Source organism: Opisthocomus hoazin, chromosome 6 (assembly GCF_030867145.1).
Source record: "Opisthocomus hoazin isolate bOpiHoa1 chromosome 6, bOpiHoa1.hap1, whole genome shotgun sequence".
Taxonomy (NCBI): domain Eukaryota; kingdom Metazoa; phylum Chordata; class Aves; order Opisthocomiformes; family Opisthocomidae; genus Opisthocomus; species Opisthocomus hoazin.
The window spans coordinates 39,730,930-39,746,473 of record NC_134419.1 but is presented as its reverse complement, the minus strand read 5'-3'; the positions used below and the strand labels follow the sequence as shown (position 1 = coordinate 39,746,473).

Here is a 15,544-nt window from a genome sequence, read left to right as displayed (position 1 = left end):
TGTCTTGTTTTTATCAGCCAGCGCTAGCTGGGGAGTTTGACTGAAATTTGCAAATCATTTCAGCGTCCTCCCAAGCAGCATTTTTTAGCCCCTGCGTATTTTGTCTGGCTCTACCCCATCTCTGCTTCCCAGTCCTTTTTCTTTGGCCATCGCACCAGGTTCCCAGCTCCTTTCCTCCCCTCCCTTTACTGTTTATTTTACCACCCCACGAAGGCACAGAAGGGGTTTGCCACATTCAGCTGTTTCTCCCCAGCCGTGCTGCGGTGAGTCTTTTATTCTCCCGACAGCAGTCATTCCGACCCCCCCCCGGAGCTGGTCTCCCACCTGCTGGGACTGGATCTGCCGTAGGTGACCGACTCCTCCTCAGAGCCAAAGCCAAGTGGTGAGTCAGGTTGCAAAGCAGCATGGCCCGTTGTTTTCATGGACCCATCTCTCACGCTGAGAGGAATGCAGCCTCCTACGTAGAGCCTGGGGATTGTTAACACATTTCCTGAAGCTTTACAACTCTGAGTCATTGCTCAAAGTAACTCTTCCAAGCCGCAAATTCAGGGTCAGATCCTCATCTGGTGCATGTGCCCCCTCCTCCCCAGCTCCCGCGGGAATGAAAGGCACCGTGCTTTCATTGAAATATTTGAAACTTTGATCTTTTTGGTAGTTTCCAAGCTCTCTCAGCAGTGCCTCGTCAGCCACGTTCGTCCCGTACTGTTCAGTGGGGAGCTGGACCCCCAGATGTAACGTGCAGCGCTTGCAGTGTGCTCTATGAAACTGGGTGCTCGCTCTGGGGTGCCTGCACCTCCCGTACCCGAGCAGCTCCCCGTCGTGCTCCTCCTCTTCGGAGTCGCAGCCTCTCTGTATGGAAGAGGAGCACTGCTACCCCTGTGCCACGAGACGTGGAGGTTGCTGTCCTCATCGCGTTTTGGAGGGTGTCCTGAGGCTGCTTTCCAGCTGTGCCCACTCTCCGTGTGGCCTCTGAGCGTGGAAAGGTTTCCGTGCCCCAGACATGGTTAGGGAGGACACAACCCTCAGAGCAGAGATGGGTTAGCGTGCTGTTAAGAGCTGGTCATGAGGATGGGGCATGGCCAGTGTTCCCAGCGCTGTTCTTGAAAGCTGTACAGACATCACCACAGAGACTGCTGACCTTTCGGTCCTGGGACGCAAAGGGAACACGGTTACTCCACCTCCTTTGCTTTACAGGGCAATCTTTAACACCCTGGGCCAAAAGCAGCACCTTCCATCAGATTTTCAAAGCAGCCCCCAAGGTGCAGGTGCTGCAAAGCGCCGCGTTGCTGCGGCAGCGCGCCCAGAGGAGATGGTGCATGAAAGCTGTCCATCGCTCGGGGGTCTCCGGAGGCGCCGAGCTGGCGTTGGCCTGTGGTTCCAACACCAACAAACAGTTTGGTTCCCTTTCCCCTGCAGCTGGATAAAGCTCTCCTTGCTTCCTGCCCTGCTAAACTCTTGGGCGACGTAGAAAATCGTCGCATCAATGAAAATATGAGATACTATTGTCTGCGCGCTTTCCGAAACAAATAACATTATCGTAAAATGCGAGTCGCTGTTACAACCGGTCTGTTTATTTACAGGAATGCTTTAGCTGAGCAGCTCTGGGTTTAGACACGTATTCAGTTCCTTCAGGGAAACAAACCCAAAAGATGCTGAGTATCACAGAGTCGCAGAATCATTTAGGTTGGGAAAGACCTTTCAGATCATCGAGCCCAACTGTAAACCTAACACGGCCACGGCCACCAGTAAACCATGTACCTGGGTCTTACATGGAATGAAAAATCTTAAAAAAGCAGGGAGCGTACGTCCTACTTGTGCGCCCAACATACGCAGGACACCAAGCCAATTAAATGGAGAGCCTGAACGCTTGTGCAAGAGCACAGGTCTCCGAGTAATCCCTAGAACACAGAAACCACTTCTCCTCCTCAAGGAGCAACTACTTAATAGAAATAAAAACCATGAGCAACACATCAGTGCCTTAGGTGGTCTCCTCAGTTTTAGAGGCACTGCATTTTCTTTTAATTTGGAGCTTCTTGAGGTAAATAGGATAACTAGGAAAAGTAAATGTCTCATAGCAGTTAAACACCAGCGAACCCATGAAAAAAAATCTACATTACCAAGGCCAGGCTCCTCAGCCTTTTAGAGAATGAAATCATTTGTCTGGGTTCTGCTGGGTCTCCGGACAAGGCTGGAATGATCGCAATGTGTCCGTACCACCGCACCGCCTGGTTAGCTGGGGCCATCGCAGCCTGCGAGTCTGCATAATTTCTTCTTGTCTGACGTAGGAGTACCTTCTGCAGCATTGCTCCTGTGGAGCCGCCGGTGCCTTCCTCAGCTCGTACCGAGACGCGAAGACGCTTTTCGCTGGGCGGAGCAGACCTCACAGCCTCTTGGTTCAGACTGGAAACCCTTCTGACCTCTCCATCATCCCAGAAATAGGAGTGAACGCCGAAAAGCTGAGCAACCGCCATGGTGAGTTCAAATACCTCCAACCTGCCCTCCTGCTTGCCGCCAGCTGGGTGAAATAATCGGACCAGCAACCTCCTTTCCCCTAGGACAGACAGATGGGAACAGAGCAAGGTGTTAGGGGGGTGACACCGTAGCTGGAAAGCTAAGAGATGCGTTTAAAACGCTCGGTCCACAGCTGGGATTTTAACGCTTGCTTCTTCACGCCTGTGAGGCAGGACTTTTTGCTCTGCAGCTGTGGCTACAAAGATTTGGACAAATGCATTATAAAATGCTTTCTATAACTCTTTTTAATAATTCTAATTATAGATTATTACTATTACTAATAGATTACTACTATTATAACTATAGCTATTAATAACAACTCTAATTATAACTCTTTTGGAAAATTAGTGTGCCTGAATGGGTCCGTTCATGGAGCCCCTCCACGTGGCTTTAAAATCCCCCCAGCCGAGGTAGGACTTGATCCAAGGTGGGAAGCCTCATGCCTGTTACTAGCCTCATACCCTCTCGAGCAGGCACAGAACGCATTCCTGGAGAATGACTTATTCTGTAGACCGAGTGGAAACAAGCGCCAGCTGCAAAGCTTGGATCCAGAGACCGACTTTTCCAGAAGGCTGAGAAAGACTGGGCTCAGCCTGCTGATGGACAAAGCCAGCCGAAAAGTCTGGATCCCATGTTAGATGCGAAGCAGCCCACTAAGCAAGGCTGATGGGTTGGTTTCAAACCTTGGCCTTCAGCCTGCCTCTAAGACCTGGTGAGACGCAGAGCACCAGCGCGCTGCCCGGCAGGATGGAGTCAGGGCGTAACGGCCTTTGGGATCTCGAGTGCTGAGGCTCAGAAATGCTCTTTCCTGGCAGCTTCAGAGCAGACCTGGAAGGAGAATAAGACCATGAGGAAGGCATTAGACAGTCTGCAGTGGTCGGGCAATTTATTGGAGCATTTACCTTCTTTCCACTGAAGTGTGGCATGAAAACACATGTGGTCTCATCCCACCATTAAGTCCTTCTGTGTCTCATCCCATCTGGAGTCACAGCTTGCTGGCAGTGCTGCCCAGAGGCCGTCTGAGCTGGACACTGCTGGGAAATGTGAGTGAGTCCTTGCGTTTCGTTGCAGGAAGTGAGAGGTACCCGGAATTGGGACACAGCCAGCCGACAGCAGGGCTCAGGAGGTCCTCAAACAACAGGAACAACAAGGAGAATGAGTTCCGAGAACGTGGCAGCACGGCTGAGGGACAGGGTTTTCCGTTCAGGGACGCTGCGGTAAGAAAGGTGAGTGGTAAGCTCGGAGCCAGACCCCGGGTGGGACCCGTGGGAGAAGCAGGGAGAAGTTCTGCGTGGGCAGAGCGGAGCGGGGTGCTGGGAGGACAAGCCAACCCTGTCTGCTCCGTGCCTGTAAGGAAGACGATGGCTCTGTGTTGATGCCAGGAAAGGCACAAACAGAGCACTGGTGCAGGGGAGAGGAGCACTGCACAGCAGCCCTCGCCGTCTCCAGATAACTCAGCGTGTGAACTCTGTCATAAGCATCCTCCCTCCCGCCGCTAGCGAGATTAAACCGAGCACACGCTGATTACCGCATATAAAAATTCCAGCGGGTCAGTCCTCCGCTGGCAGCACCCATCGCCAGGCTGGCAGCCTGCCAGCGCAGTCGGCTCCAGTCCCCAGAGTGTGCTTCAGGGAAGCCGCGGCGCTGAAGTCCAAGGGAGCCAGGACGAATGGCTTTTCCTCTCCCTCACTTTCCCATTGTTTATGGCCTCAGCACTTTCAGGTTCCGGTGGGGATCGGCAGCGCTGAAATGCCAGGGCAGAGGCTCTAATCAGAGTATTCCCAGCCCGACAGGAAAGAGGAAGGGGTAGGTCTCTCACGGGAAAGACCTTCTCGTGAAATTTGCACCCCAAAGTTGCAAATAGGTCGCAAAGGCTTTGATGAACTTCAGAAACCAAATCAAGGCTGAAGCCCGAAAGGTGCTCCGCGCTCCGGCTCCTGTCTGGCTGGCTTCTGGAGCACGAGCGTTATTTTAAGCACGTGGGAAGCGCCAATGACTTCACAGGCCTGCAGAATCAAGATCTGCACTCTCTGAACTGAATCCTCATGCTCTCTTGTTACACCACACCTCAGTAGTGTCACTTTTGTACCCCGAGCATGCAATACCCCGTTTACTTGTGCAGCGCAGGTTCTGCATGGGAGTCCGGCTGCGTTGGTCCCCAGGCTGCTAGTGCTGTACCTGGGAACGGGCAGTCTAAACGCAAAGGAGAGGCGAGAGGTGGAGGAGGAAGGAAGGGGTTATCACACACGTGAGGGACTGAATTGTAAAGAGATGAGGGGCTTGACCAAGGCTACGGGTGGACTCCTGGGCAGAGCTGAGAACAGAGCCCAGCCTGTTCCCAGCACTGATGGTCTCACTTGTCTTGTTGTTTACCAGTCTGTCTTTGGTTTTTAGGGTCTGGACGTCGGCAAGAACACCTCGGTATGTACTGCCTTCACAGAACACATTGAATTTGTACCTGCGTTATCGCGGAGCAGGCCCCTGCCGTGCACAGGATTATACACGAACAAGAGAGGTTCGCCGACCCCCCCAAAGCTTACTATCAGAGCAACGGACCCACAAGTATTGCGAATTACTGCACGTTGTCCGTTGTTCTCCTCCCCTCCCGGCGCAGACACCAGCTACCCAGCCTTCGGGAACAGGCAGCTGCTGGGGCTGTCCGTGGCGTCAGCAGCGCTCACTTTTCTGGGACGACACCGGCACAGGGAGGGACCGGCTGCGGAAGCTTCCAAAACCCCACCGCAGCGCACATCCATCCCAGTAGTGAACACAAGGGTTTGGTGTTTCCACGAGTAGGTGGCCTCACTTACAGGCAATTAACTCAGTAGCGCAGCTGCTGGCGTCGCGGTTTTGAGCTGTGCCCATGACCGCACGCAGAGTTTGGAACTGAAAGCGGAATGATGGCAACAGGCTCTGCCTGGACCTGGCAGTGGTTTGAGAACCTCGCTGAAACGGGAATCGCCTCTCCCCGTGACACTAGTCCTGGGGAACGATCTTCTCCATTCTGTTCCCAAGGTTTTCCAGCCATTCCTTTAGGAAGCTTAAAACAATGTAGCAAAAAAACACGCAATTTTTTGATGCGTGGCTCCTTTTCGGTTCCCGAGCCCCGATGAGCTCAGCCCGGAGAGGACAGAATTAGGGAGGGCCCCCTTAGGCTCCCTGACCTCCTGATAATCTCCATTAGCATTTCAAATGGCAGTCCCCAGCAGCTGGGGCTTGCGGACGTGACAGGGAAACAAAGGCTTGATCTCTGCTAATTGACGGTCCACAAAAGTTGTCGCCACCTTGACAAGGGCTGACACCAAAGCACCGGGCCTGACAGAAAGGAGCAGGGAGTCCAACTGCTTTTTCGGGTTGTTTTTGTTGCGAAGGTCCCCCTGGGTGCTTGCGAGTAGGTAGGAAACCCAACCGGTCTTTAGCATGGTATAACAATGGGGTAAAACAGGTAAAACGTGACTGCGGGCAGCTACTCAGTGGCGAGTCCTCGCTTGGAGAACCTGAAGTCAGAAGGAGCAGGGTCCCAGACACCGAAACGGGACCAAACAAAATACAGAAGGGATGCGGCCAGCAGGTCAAGGGAGGTTCTCCTTCCCCTCTACACTGCCCTAGTGAGGCCCCATATGGAGTACTCTGTCCAGTTCTGGGCTCCCCAGTTCAAGAAAGATGAAGAGCTACTGGAGAGAGTCCAGCGGAGGGCTACAAGGATGATGAGGGGGCTGGAGCATCTCTCCTGCGAGGAGAGGCTGAGGGAGCTGGGCTTGTTCAGCCTGGAGAAGAGAAGGCTGAGAGGGGACCTAATAAATGCCAATAAATATCTGCAGGGTGGGGGTCAGGAGGATGGGGCCAGACTCTTTCCAGTGGTGCCCAGCGACAGGACAAGGGGCAGCGGGCACAAACTGAAGCAGAGGAAGTTCCCTCTGAACATGAGGAAGAACTTCTTCCCTCTGAGGGTGATGGAGCACTGGCCCAGGCTGCCCAGGGAGGCTGTGGAGTCTCCTTCTCTGGAGATGAATTCCAGCCCCGCCTGGACGTGGTCCTGTGCAGCCTGCTCTGGGTGACCCTGCTTGGGCAGGGGGTTGGGCTGTGTGACCCACAGAGGTCCCTGCCAACCCTGACCATGCTGGGATTCTGTGTGATTCTGTTGATCCATCCTGCCTCATTGCGTCCCATACAGGTTGGCCACCGGGCATCATTGCGGGGTGGAAAAATACTTTTGTGGGACCTGGCTCTTACCTGTCCGAAATAAAGCAGCTCCTCTCTTCCTGCCGCCCCGGAGTAGCCCAAAGCATCGCGTGCTGGCCAGGTGAGGTCTGCAAGCAGCGAGCCCCTGGTCCTTGAAGTGGTGGTTTCTTTTTGCTCCCTAGGGCGAGAGCCACGCTTGGGGGAGGATGAGGGACCTGATGAGGAAGACACGGCTGAGAAACCAGAACAAGCTGGGGCTGTCCTCCGCTGCTCTGAAGAGGTCCTGCCCGCAGCTGTACAGGTGAGACGGAGCTGCGGGAGACTTTCACTTGGTGTTGGGAGATTTACCTCTGGTTGTTGCTGGCCAGACAAGACCTCTCCTCACCTTCTCTCTGTGGTATGTGGTGGTCCTGGCCAGCACAGCCATTTGCTTCCTTCGTGCCCAGTGCTCCAGGATCCCAACTGGATAACATTACCTGCATGAGAATAACTAACGGGAACTTAAAAGAAGGTGCTTATCCCCAGCAGGGCAAGGGGATGTTGACAATTAGCCAGAGCCATTCTACAGCCGACTTATTTGTCTTTCTGTGCCCTCCTAAACATGACAGTCTGGGTTAGTGCTCCCCTCTACCCACCTTCACACCATTCAGCCGGTAGAACAGCAACCCGTATTGCATCTGACGTGAGGGGGGTGGGACAGTTGGGGTCAGCTGGAAGGTTTGCCGTCAGAGGAAGGGGAGATGAAGTTTGCTGAGCGTGTGCTCGTGGCTGGGACCTGCTCGATGCCGTCCATGAACATTTGGGTCAAGCACGAGGTCTCATCTCTACTGAAAGATCCGTGCTGGTCCCTTGGGCACGTTTGTCTCCCAGGCTAGTCACGGTCTGGCCGCTGAGCTGCACGGTGTCTCTGTCCAAGGGGATGGCAGCGCTGCCAGCTACCCCTCACGCAGACATTCCCCGTGCCCTTGCCACGTCATCCCAGCTGGCCCGGTGGATTTGGGGAGTTTCTGCACGCGATCGGGTAACAGCGAGAGCCTGGGTACCTCACTCCCCAGAGCAGGGGCACTGCACGGAGCCGCACACCGCCCTGTGTTTTTCCAGCTGAGGTCTCGGTAGCCTTGTGCAGAACAGCTCAGATGTGCTCAGAGCTCCTCAGGCTTTAGAGGGGGTGATGGTGGGGAAACAGCAGTTGCTTAAGCACTCAGGAATGTCCCATTGTTCCCCTTAGACAGCCTGTACCTACCTTACAGAATGCATCAGGGAACTGGGAATCTTGTAATTACACCTGGGAAAAAAAAAACCCACCCCTCTGTAGTTCATGGAGTGATTTTTCCAGCTGGGAAAAGCTTGGTTGGGGCCCAAGCGCACGTAACAGGCGAGCTTCCTCCTATTGTTTGGGAAACCGAAAGAAACACAAAGCAGAAGGAGATCAAACAGTTCCACTTAAAATAGATGGTGAACCAGCTGGGGAAAAAAATACAAACTCTCCTGAACCTTCGCTCTAAACCCGAGCAGGAGCGGGGCTTGATCTGGGCTTCAGCCAAGCCCTTGCCCTGCGGCGCGGCGGACGCTGCCCGTGCTCCCTGCGGGCGAGCTGCAGGCTGGGTCCTCGGCCGGCCGCCTCACCGTGCTGCCAGCGAAGGGCCAGCCCGGCAGAAAGAGCTCGTGCTACGTTCACGCGTACGCTGGGCAGCTGCTACTGCCAGGGGAACGCTGGGCAGCGAGGCGCTGAATGGGTGATGTTTTACCTGGCTGGGAGCAGGCAGCCGCAGAGATCTCGTACGCTGATTTTTTTTTTCAGGCTGCTTTCTGGAGCTGATGAACAGCCTTCGCTTTTCTTCCGCTAACGTTCTTCTCCCACGTATCGACATCAAACCCTTGCCTCCACTCATGCCCCTTATCTCCCTCCGTTTCCCCTCGTCCTGCTTCCTAGCTCCGATTCCCCAGCCCTGTCCGTATCTGCTCTTGCTCTTTTTACCCTACATCCTGCAACAGCAATGCGCTGGGCTTCGCACTGCTGCTGGGGATAGCTGGGCACCTGGTTCCCGTGGTGTTTTGGATACGTTGCTGCCCTCAAACCCCTCTGAAATAAAAAATTTAGGCTTAGTGGATCAACGCCAGCCCTGCAGACGGTGCTGGACAGAAAGCCAGGCCCTTCCCACAGCCGTCCTGGTACAGTAGAGCAGGAAAGTCCCGCTTGCCTGCGGCTCTTGGCAGAGCAACTGTTGAAGCCCCGATGCTCTCAGCATTTAAAGCCACCGTCTTTGTTAGACTTTGTGAAATGTGTTTGTCCTGGCTCCTGGTCCTGTTTGTACATGCAGGCGTATGGAGTTGGCTGGCTTTTGCTTACCCGGGCTTCCTTGGGCTCCGAGACATCTCCCAAGGTCTTGAACTGGTACAGGTATTAACATATGGTTCCCAGGGAAGCAAGGACGTGTTGCTTTTGACACCCAGTCCCACTTGAGCCATTTGGGCAATCAGAGCAAGTCTCTGTGTTTTTGTTTTTGTAACTAGGTCAAAGCAAATCCCCTTTCATGCTCCCACTCCGCATATGATGAATGATCTGCTCCGGGGCCGTTGTTTTGTTTTTCTTTTCTCTTTTTTTTTTATTAAACATCTACAAAAGAATTCTCGTAGTAGAGCGAGAACGCATTTCTTCCAGTGGGAGAAAGCGGGGCCTGCCAAGGTAAACATACTGGCACAAGAGTCTGTGGTTCGCCGTAGATTGTTCTAAACAGGCTCCGGTTTTCATTTCATTTTCTTTTTCCTGCTAGTACGTTTACTCCCGCAAAGCAACATCTGTTTTGTGCAAAGGGCCAGACCAGGCTGATGAATGACTTCATCCTGGTGCTGCGAGCTTAAGCAGCACCTGGACTTGGGTCTGACCTGTGGCAGGAAAAGCAGATTTCTTCCCCAAATCGTTGCAGAACGCTCCCTCCGCAAAGAGCTAGGGACTTCATTCCAGCTCAGACACCTCCCAAGGCAAGAGCTTTTTGCCTTTCCACGGTGACTGGTTTTGGCTACAGAAGAATGTTCTCAGATGATAGTGGAGCATCATACGCTCAGATACTCGCCCTTGTTAAAAAAATTATTGTGATGCTGCTTCGAGCAGTGAGGCAAGACGCCAGCCTGGGCTGCCAGCTCAACTGGAGCCTGCCGCGATCAGGTTAGCGCCTGCACGCTGCCGCTCCACCTGACATGATAAAATGTGTGAATGGTCCCCAGAAATCTGGGGTCAGGTCTTTTTTCCTTGCTTTCCCTAGCTCCCTTTGAGGACAGACAGACAGGAAGTACAGCCCCTGCCGCTCACTGCGGGGGCTGCCGGGAAGCCGAGCGGCCCAGCCCTGCTTCCAGCCTGGGCAGAGAGGGAGGCAGGATCACAGTGCGGGCAGTTGTGCTCTGGAGCTTGTCTGACCCTGTCCCCAGCCCTCTCCAGGGCAGGCTCAAATCTGGGGAGCTCTGGGCAATGGCATCCTGGCACCCTTCATGGTAAGGATATCAGGACCCTGAGTTGAAAAATTGTTCAAATCAGGGGTCGGAAGTAAATAGCTGCTATTATTCAAAATGGCTATTAGCCCTGTATTGTCTGTAGGCAGCTTTGAAATATCACATTAGAAAAAAACCAAAACTACAGCTTTCCTTTCTTACACAGCAGCTGTTTTACATATATATTATATATATTTTATAATAAATAACAAACAAAACATTTATCTGGAGACAGCACCTAGCTTAGGGTTGTTCTTCCTAATATTTCATTTCCAACTTCAGGCCAGAATTTTTAACTTCCCTGTGACGTTCACCCACCAGTCGCTCCCCCTCACTTCCAGCCAGGCAGAAAAACACCCGTTGCTCTCAACCGATGTTGGTGTCCATCCATTACGCTGTGACTCCGTGCCAAGCGCTGCGTGTTGCGGCTCTTTTCGATTTTGATGCTGCCCCAAGTGTTTGCCCAGCATCCGTTTCAGAGCTCCAAACCAGAGAGGGGGACGCTGCCCCGAGTATTTGGCCAGCATCCCTTTCAGAGCTCCAGACTGGAAAGAGGGACGTGGCTCCGGGTGCGGCGTGGACGTTGGGCACACCCGCAGAGCCTGCTCGTGCTGAAAACCCAGCCAGGCGTTCTGACTGCTGTCAACTAATTCTCTGTTTCCATTTTGTTAAGGCCAGAGATTGTGTCTTCGGAGCTGAGGAAAACTGAGAGGAACTCCATGATCGTTCTGGGGCAAAACACGAAGAATGAAAACATCTGGCCTTTCTGATGACCCAAGTCAAATGGAACAAGGTAAAAGAAGTAAAGCAGCATGTGTTTCTTTGGGGTTTTTTTGCCTTGTCTCAGCCCACAAATGGGACAGTCCTCTTCCTTCACCCAGATGTGCTCCAGCACGCAGAGACAGGAACAGGTCAGATTTTTGAAGTTCAGATTATACGGATTTATGCCAGTTGAGGACTGATCCGTATACCTTTGTTTTAATAGTCCCTCACTTTCTCAAAAAAAAACAAGCCACCCCACCAGCCCGCAGTTGAAAGGCATCTGGTGCCAGAGAGGCTGCTTCATGCAGCCTGTTTACAAGAAGCACAGCAGCAAATTCACTCACCTGCGGTCAGCCAAAAGCCTCCCCACCAACAAGCAGCCAGATGTCGTGGGAAAGAGACCCTCTACCCATCATCGAGACTAAAAGAGAAGCGGGCCCAGGCTCCGCTCCCACCGCCCCAGCCTCCGCTCCCACCGGTTAACCGCAGAGGAACCTCTGCTGATCTCCTGTTCGCTGCCCATTTCCGTTTCAGGAAGGCAGAGGGGGAACACTGATGGACACGACACCGATGAGCCCCGGGTTACTTTGTGAGACCTGCGTCCTACGGTTGTCCACAGAGCAACTCCAATGGGAGCACAGGAAGGGGAAGAGGGAAGGGGGAGGTTGAGAATAGTCTGTGGACAGATGCGTGCTCGGCTACGCACGGCTGCACTCCTGAATCTGGACTGTACTTACAAAAGTCAAGCCATAGAAGAAAAAAAAAAAAAAAAACAGCTGTTAGCATCTTGGCAACATCACCAACAGAGATTTTTAAGGAAGATTTGGAAATTCCTGCTCCTCTCTGGGTTAGGAACAGAATTACCTGAAACACTGAAGCTTTTAAATTATCCTTGCTTTCTGGGGGACGTTCTCCAGCTGCGATAAACTTAAGCTTTATGGGACACAGCAGCATCTAGAAGCGTGCCCGGGGCTCCTTACCGGGCACCGAAGGGGCTGTTGGAAGGTGCCAGGGGTGTTGAGCTGTGGGCTCTGCTTGTTCCCAGCACAGCTCCTCCTTCCGGAGCAGCATCTGGCCAGCTGTGCTGCTTCACCGGAATCCAGCAGGAAAATTCAAGTCCATCCAAGGCTTCCTACGAGGCTGTTCCTGAATCCACCACTAGCTTCAGAGCCCATGGGGGCTGGCTCCTTCTGTGCAGGAGCTGGCATCATGCAGGCTCGCTGCAGAGACCCGAGCAAGGGGCACCATGGGCATCCCAGCATGGCAGGAGGGTCCTCTGGAGATCACCCAGTCCAACCCCCCTGCACCTCAGCTGCACCAGGCAGGCCAGCTCCTGTGCTGATGGTCTTTTTGGGGGGTACCAGGCTTCAGTTCCTACTTTGAAGTCCCAAGGTAAGCCCTCCAGCTGCGTGGATGGGGCAGTCGTGCTGCCGTACGGCTCAGCCTGTGCTCGCTCTGCTGGGAAGAGGCGGGAGGGAAAAACTATTCAAAATATTTGAGAGGCACATACCTGAAAGATAGAAACTAATTAATTTAGCAGGGTGAGAAGGATCATAACTAGACACAAGGGAATGAGATTATGAAATATATTAAAGCATGGAGTAGTCTGCCCAAAGGAAAGGTTGGGAGAACATACCACGTGCTGCTCTTTGATTTGAAGATGTAGGAGAGCTGTTCAAATACATTCATCCGTCATAAGCCGCTCTCCTTCGGGCCACGCTCACCACTGTCACACCACAGCCATGCTTGGTGGCTGCCTTCTTGCCACATGCCAGCAGATTCCAGACCTGAGGGACAGGCAGCGCACGCTGCTGAAGGTCCTGTGGTCGCAGTGGTCTCTGCACACCAGCTCTTCCTGGCACTAGCACAGTAATTAATGCATGTGGAGAGTTAAATAAACCAACCTTGCCTCTTGTTAAAAGACTGCTCCACCCCCCAAATCACAATATAAGTCAAGCCATTGCTGTTTAAAATCCCTCCCCAACCCCAACTTTCCTGGGAGCCAAGATTTGAGAAGCTGGCAGGAACGGATCAGCCTCAGCAGGCTTCGCCTTTTGGTGACAGACGCTTCCCCCTTGCTCACCTGGAGCCCTTGGAGTCCTCAGGGCCAGAGCAGGATCTCCTCCAAGAGTCAAAGCACCCCAGGGCAGCGGGGGTTTGCAGGGGTGAGTGAAGGCAGCAGCCCAGGCCTGGTTCTCCAAGTACTCAGAAGGATTGTTACTGTTAACTCAGCATCTAAAAACAAAAAAACCAAACCCCTACAAAAGCCCACCCAATGAAAGCCAAATGCTCTGGGCTGACTCTAAGTGAGCAGCCTGGGGTAGGTGCTGCGTTCAATGTTTCAGCTGTAGCTGCTGCGGGACTTGGTTATTCACTGTGCATCTTGCTAGCTTCGTCCAAAGCTAGAAAGATTTTTAACTCGATTATTCTGTGAATAGTCTGTATATCTCCATAAATACAGGGGACTAAAATCCTGCATTAACTTACACCCTCCATTATCCTTACAGTCTGTCAAGCTGGAGAGAATGTGAATCAGTGCAAACTGCATTTGAAGTGTTTTAAGACATAGCATCATGAATTGGTATTCCCCCCCCCCCGCCCTCACATTATAGGTTTACTGGGATTTTTTTTATTTTAAACTAAAATGAACTAGCACTCTGTCATTACAGCATTATATGAAATATATTCATGTATTTCCAGAAATAAATATATTTATAATGTGTAACATACTGTATAGTTCTCCTCTCGGGGAAGCATTGTAATACAAGCATAAGAACTTTAATAAAAGCACCACTATTATGATAACTGCTTTCAGCTATTTTATTGATGAACACCTAGGTTGCTGTATAGCAACCGCCATCCATTTAAGGTTTCAGGTGAGCATAGCTGCTCAAGAAAGGAATTGTTACCTCCAAGATTCGAAGAACATCTTTAGCTCTGGCCAAGCAGCAAGTTTGTCCTTTGGAGGCTGTTCCCAACGATGCAGAAGGTGAGGAGAGCCTGTGGGATGCTGGTTTTGGGCAGCCCTGCGCCGGGCGCTGCAGCTGGGCTTGGCTCCCAAAGCGGGCAGGCATGGCAGGGCAGCACCCACCACTGCCGGAGGAGAGGGCGAAGGCGCCGGGGAGAAAGCACGCTGGTGCTCAGCACTGGGGTTTCTCCTTCTGAGAACCTGGGTTCCTTAGCAGCACTGCACAACAGCCTCAGCTGATGGGTGCTGGCTGGCCTCAGGGCTGCTTTGACTCAGCTTCTCTTTCGCCCACAGCACCCTCGCGGACAGAGCCACTTTCCTTCTCCCACAGGAGCCTGAGCCGGTGCCTCCAGCAGCCCACAACACCTTCAGTTCAGCTGTATAACCAGGCAGTGCGGAGTGAAGCTAAAGAGGGTGTGACACAAGAAGTCACATGCAGTTACTCAAGAAAGTAAAGGAGAAACACCAATGAGACCCAGCTAAAGAAAGTAGAGAGCTAAGGGGGGGGGGGGAAAGTGGCCAGAAATCCACCTGTGAAGTAGAAGGAAAAGGGTACACTTCTGCAGGGGGGAAAATGGCAGAAGAAAGCAGCAATGAGAGCCGCTAATGGAGGAGAACAGGCTGGGAAGAGGAGGTGATGCACAGCGGGGCAAGGGCCCTCGCCCTGTGCAAGCGCTTCACGGCCGGCTCGCATCCCACCGCTGCTCGTGCCCTTCCCGTCCTGCCAGGGACCAGATAGCCAGCCTTGGGCAAAGACAACTTTCCATAGAGCGGGTAAGGGATTCGGCTCACTTCTCTGCTCATCCACCTCCGCGTGCCGCTGCACGCACCCACGCTGAGCAGCGGGGTCCATCACAGGAGATGGATGGTCCCTGCAGGGACCCGATCCCTGGGGACCCGTGCCCGCAGCTCCCTGTCACTTCGGGAGGGTTCAGCAAGCCCATGGAGGGCAGCTGGGCAGGGCCCTCTCCTTCCGTAGCCCCAGAAGCCTCCACACCAGCCCCTGAACCCTCCGAGGAGATACGTTCATCTGCCCATCTGCCGTACAGAGGCACGAGAGGACTCCAGCAACAGTGGGAAGGGGCTCGGATCCTGGCTGGCACAGGCAGCTGGGTGGGAGCAGCGCCCGAGCACCCTGCCTGGAACACTGAAGAGGGGGGGCCATCTCACTCCTCTAATTGCCCAGTTAATTAACATTGCAGCCAGCTGCTGAAGACCTGTCAGAGGGCATTCAGTGACCAGGGGCACCCCCTGAAGGAGGAGGCTGGCTGACCCACCTCCAGCTGAGGCTGTCTCCAGCCTCTGATCCTCCACCCTCCCACCATACCCCTGGGAGGAGCCCTGTCTTCTTTTTTTCCCACCCCCGATTAGTCCTGCCTGCTTTCAAAAACCCAAGAGCAGTGGTTGTCCTGGAAGTAGCAGGGAAGAGCAGATCTGCTAGAGAAATAAAAACACTGCAAGATGATTCCCAAAACTTCTTGTTGGGGTGAGAAAGGAATTCAAAAGCAGCTCCCACCCTGTTAACACCTTCCAATCACACCATATTGGCAGAAAATAGAGCCATAACTGCTAGCTCGAGCAAGATACTGCTCAGTTCTTTGCTTCCACTTACGTATCAGCTGCTCTTCCCCTTGT

The 15,544-nt window shown here is 53.2% G+C and overlaps 1 protein-coding gene across 4 annotated transcripts in view; it reads left to right on the top strand.

Moving 5' to 3' along the window:
• Positions 1 to 13,746, top strand: part of LOC142361605 (uncharacterized) — a 32,121-nt gene extending 18,375 nt beyond the window's left edge. For all 4 annotated transcript variants that reach the window (XM_075422784.1, XM_075422783.1, XM_075422782.1 and 1 more), the window contains exons 4-9: positions 2,286 to 2,472; positions 3,583 to 3,737; positions 4,906 to 4,932; positions 6,876 to 6,994; positions 10,853 to 10,972; positions 11,476 to 13,746. In XM_075422784.1, the coding sequence (XP_075278899.1) occupies positions 2,286 to 2,472; positions 3,583 to 3,737; positions 4,906 to 4,932; positions 6,876 to 6,994; positions 10,853 to 10,949 (585 nt within the window). In that variant the 3' untranslated portion in view covers positions 10,950 to 10,972; positions 11,476 to 13,746. The remainder of the gene's footprint in view (positions 1 to 2,285; positions 2,473 to 3,582; positions 3,738 to 4,905; positions 4,933 to 6,875; positions 6,995 to 10,852; positions 10,973 to 11,475) is intronic.
• The last annotated feature ends 1,798 nt before the right edge of the window (positions 13,747 to 15,544 follow it).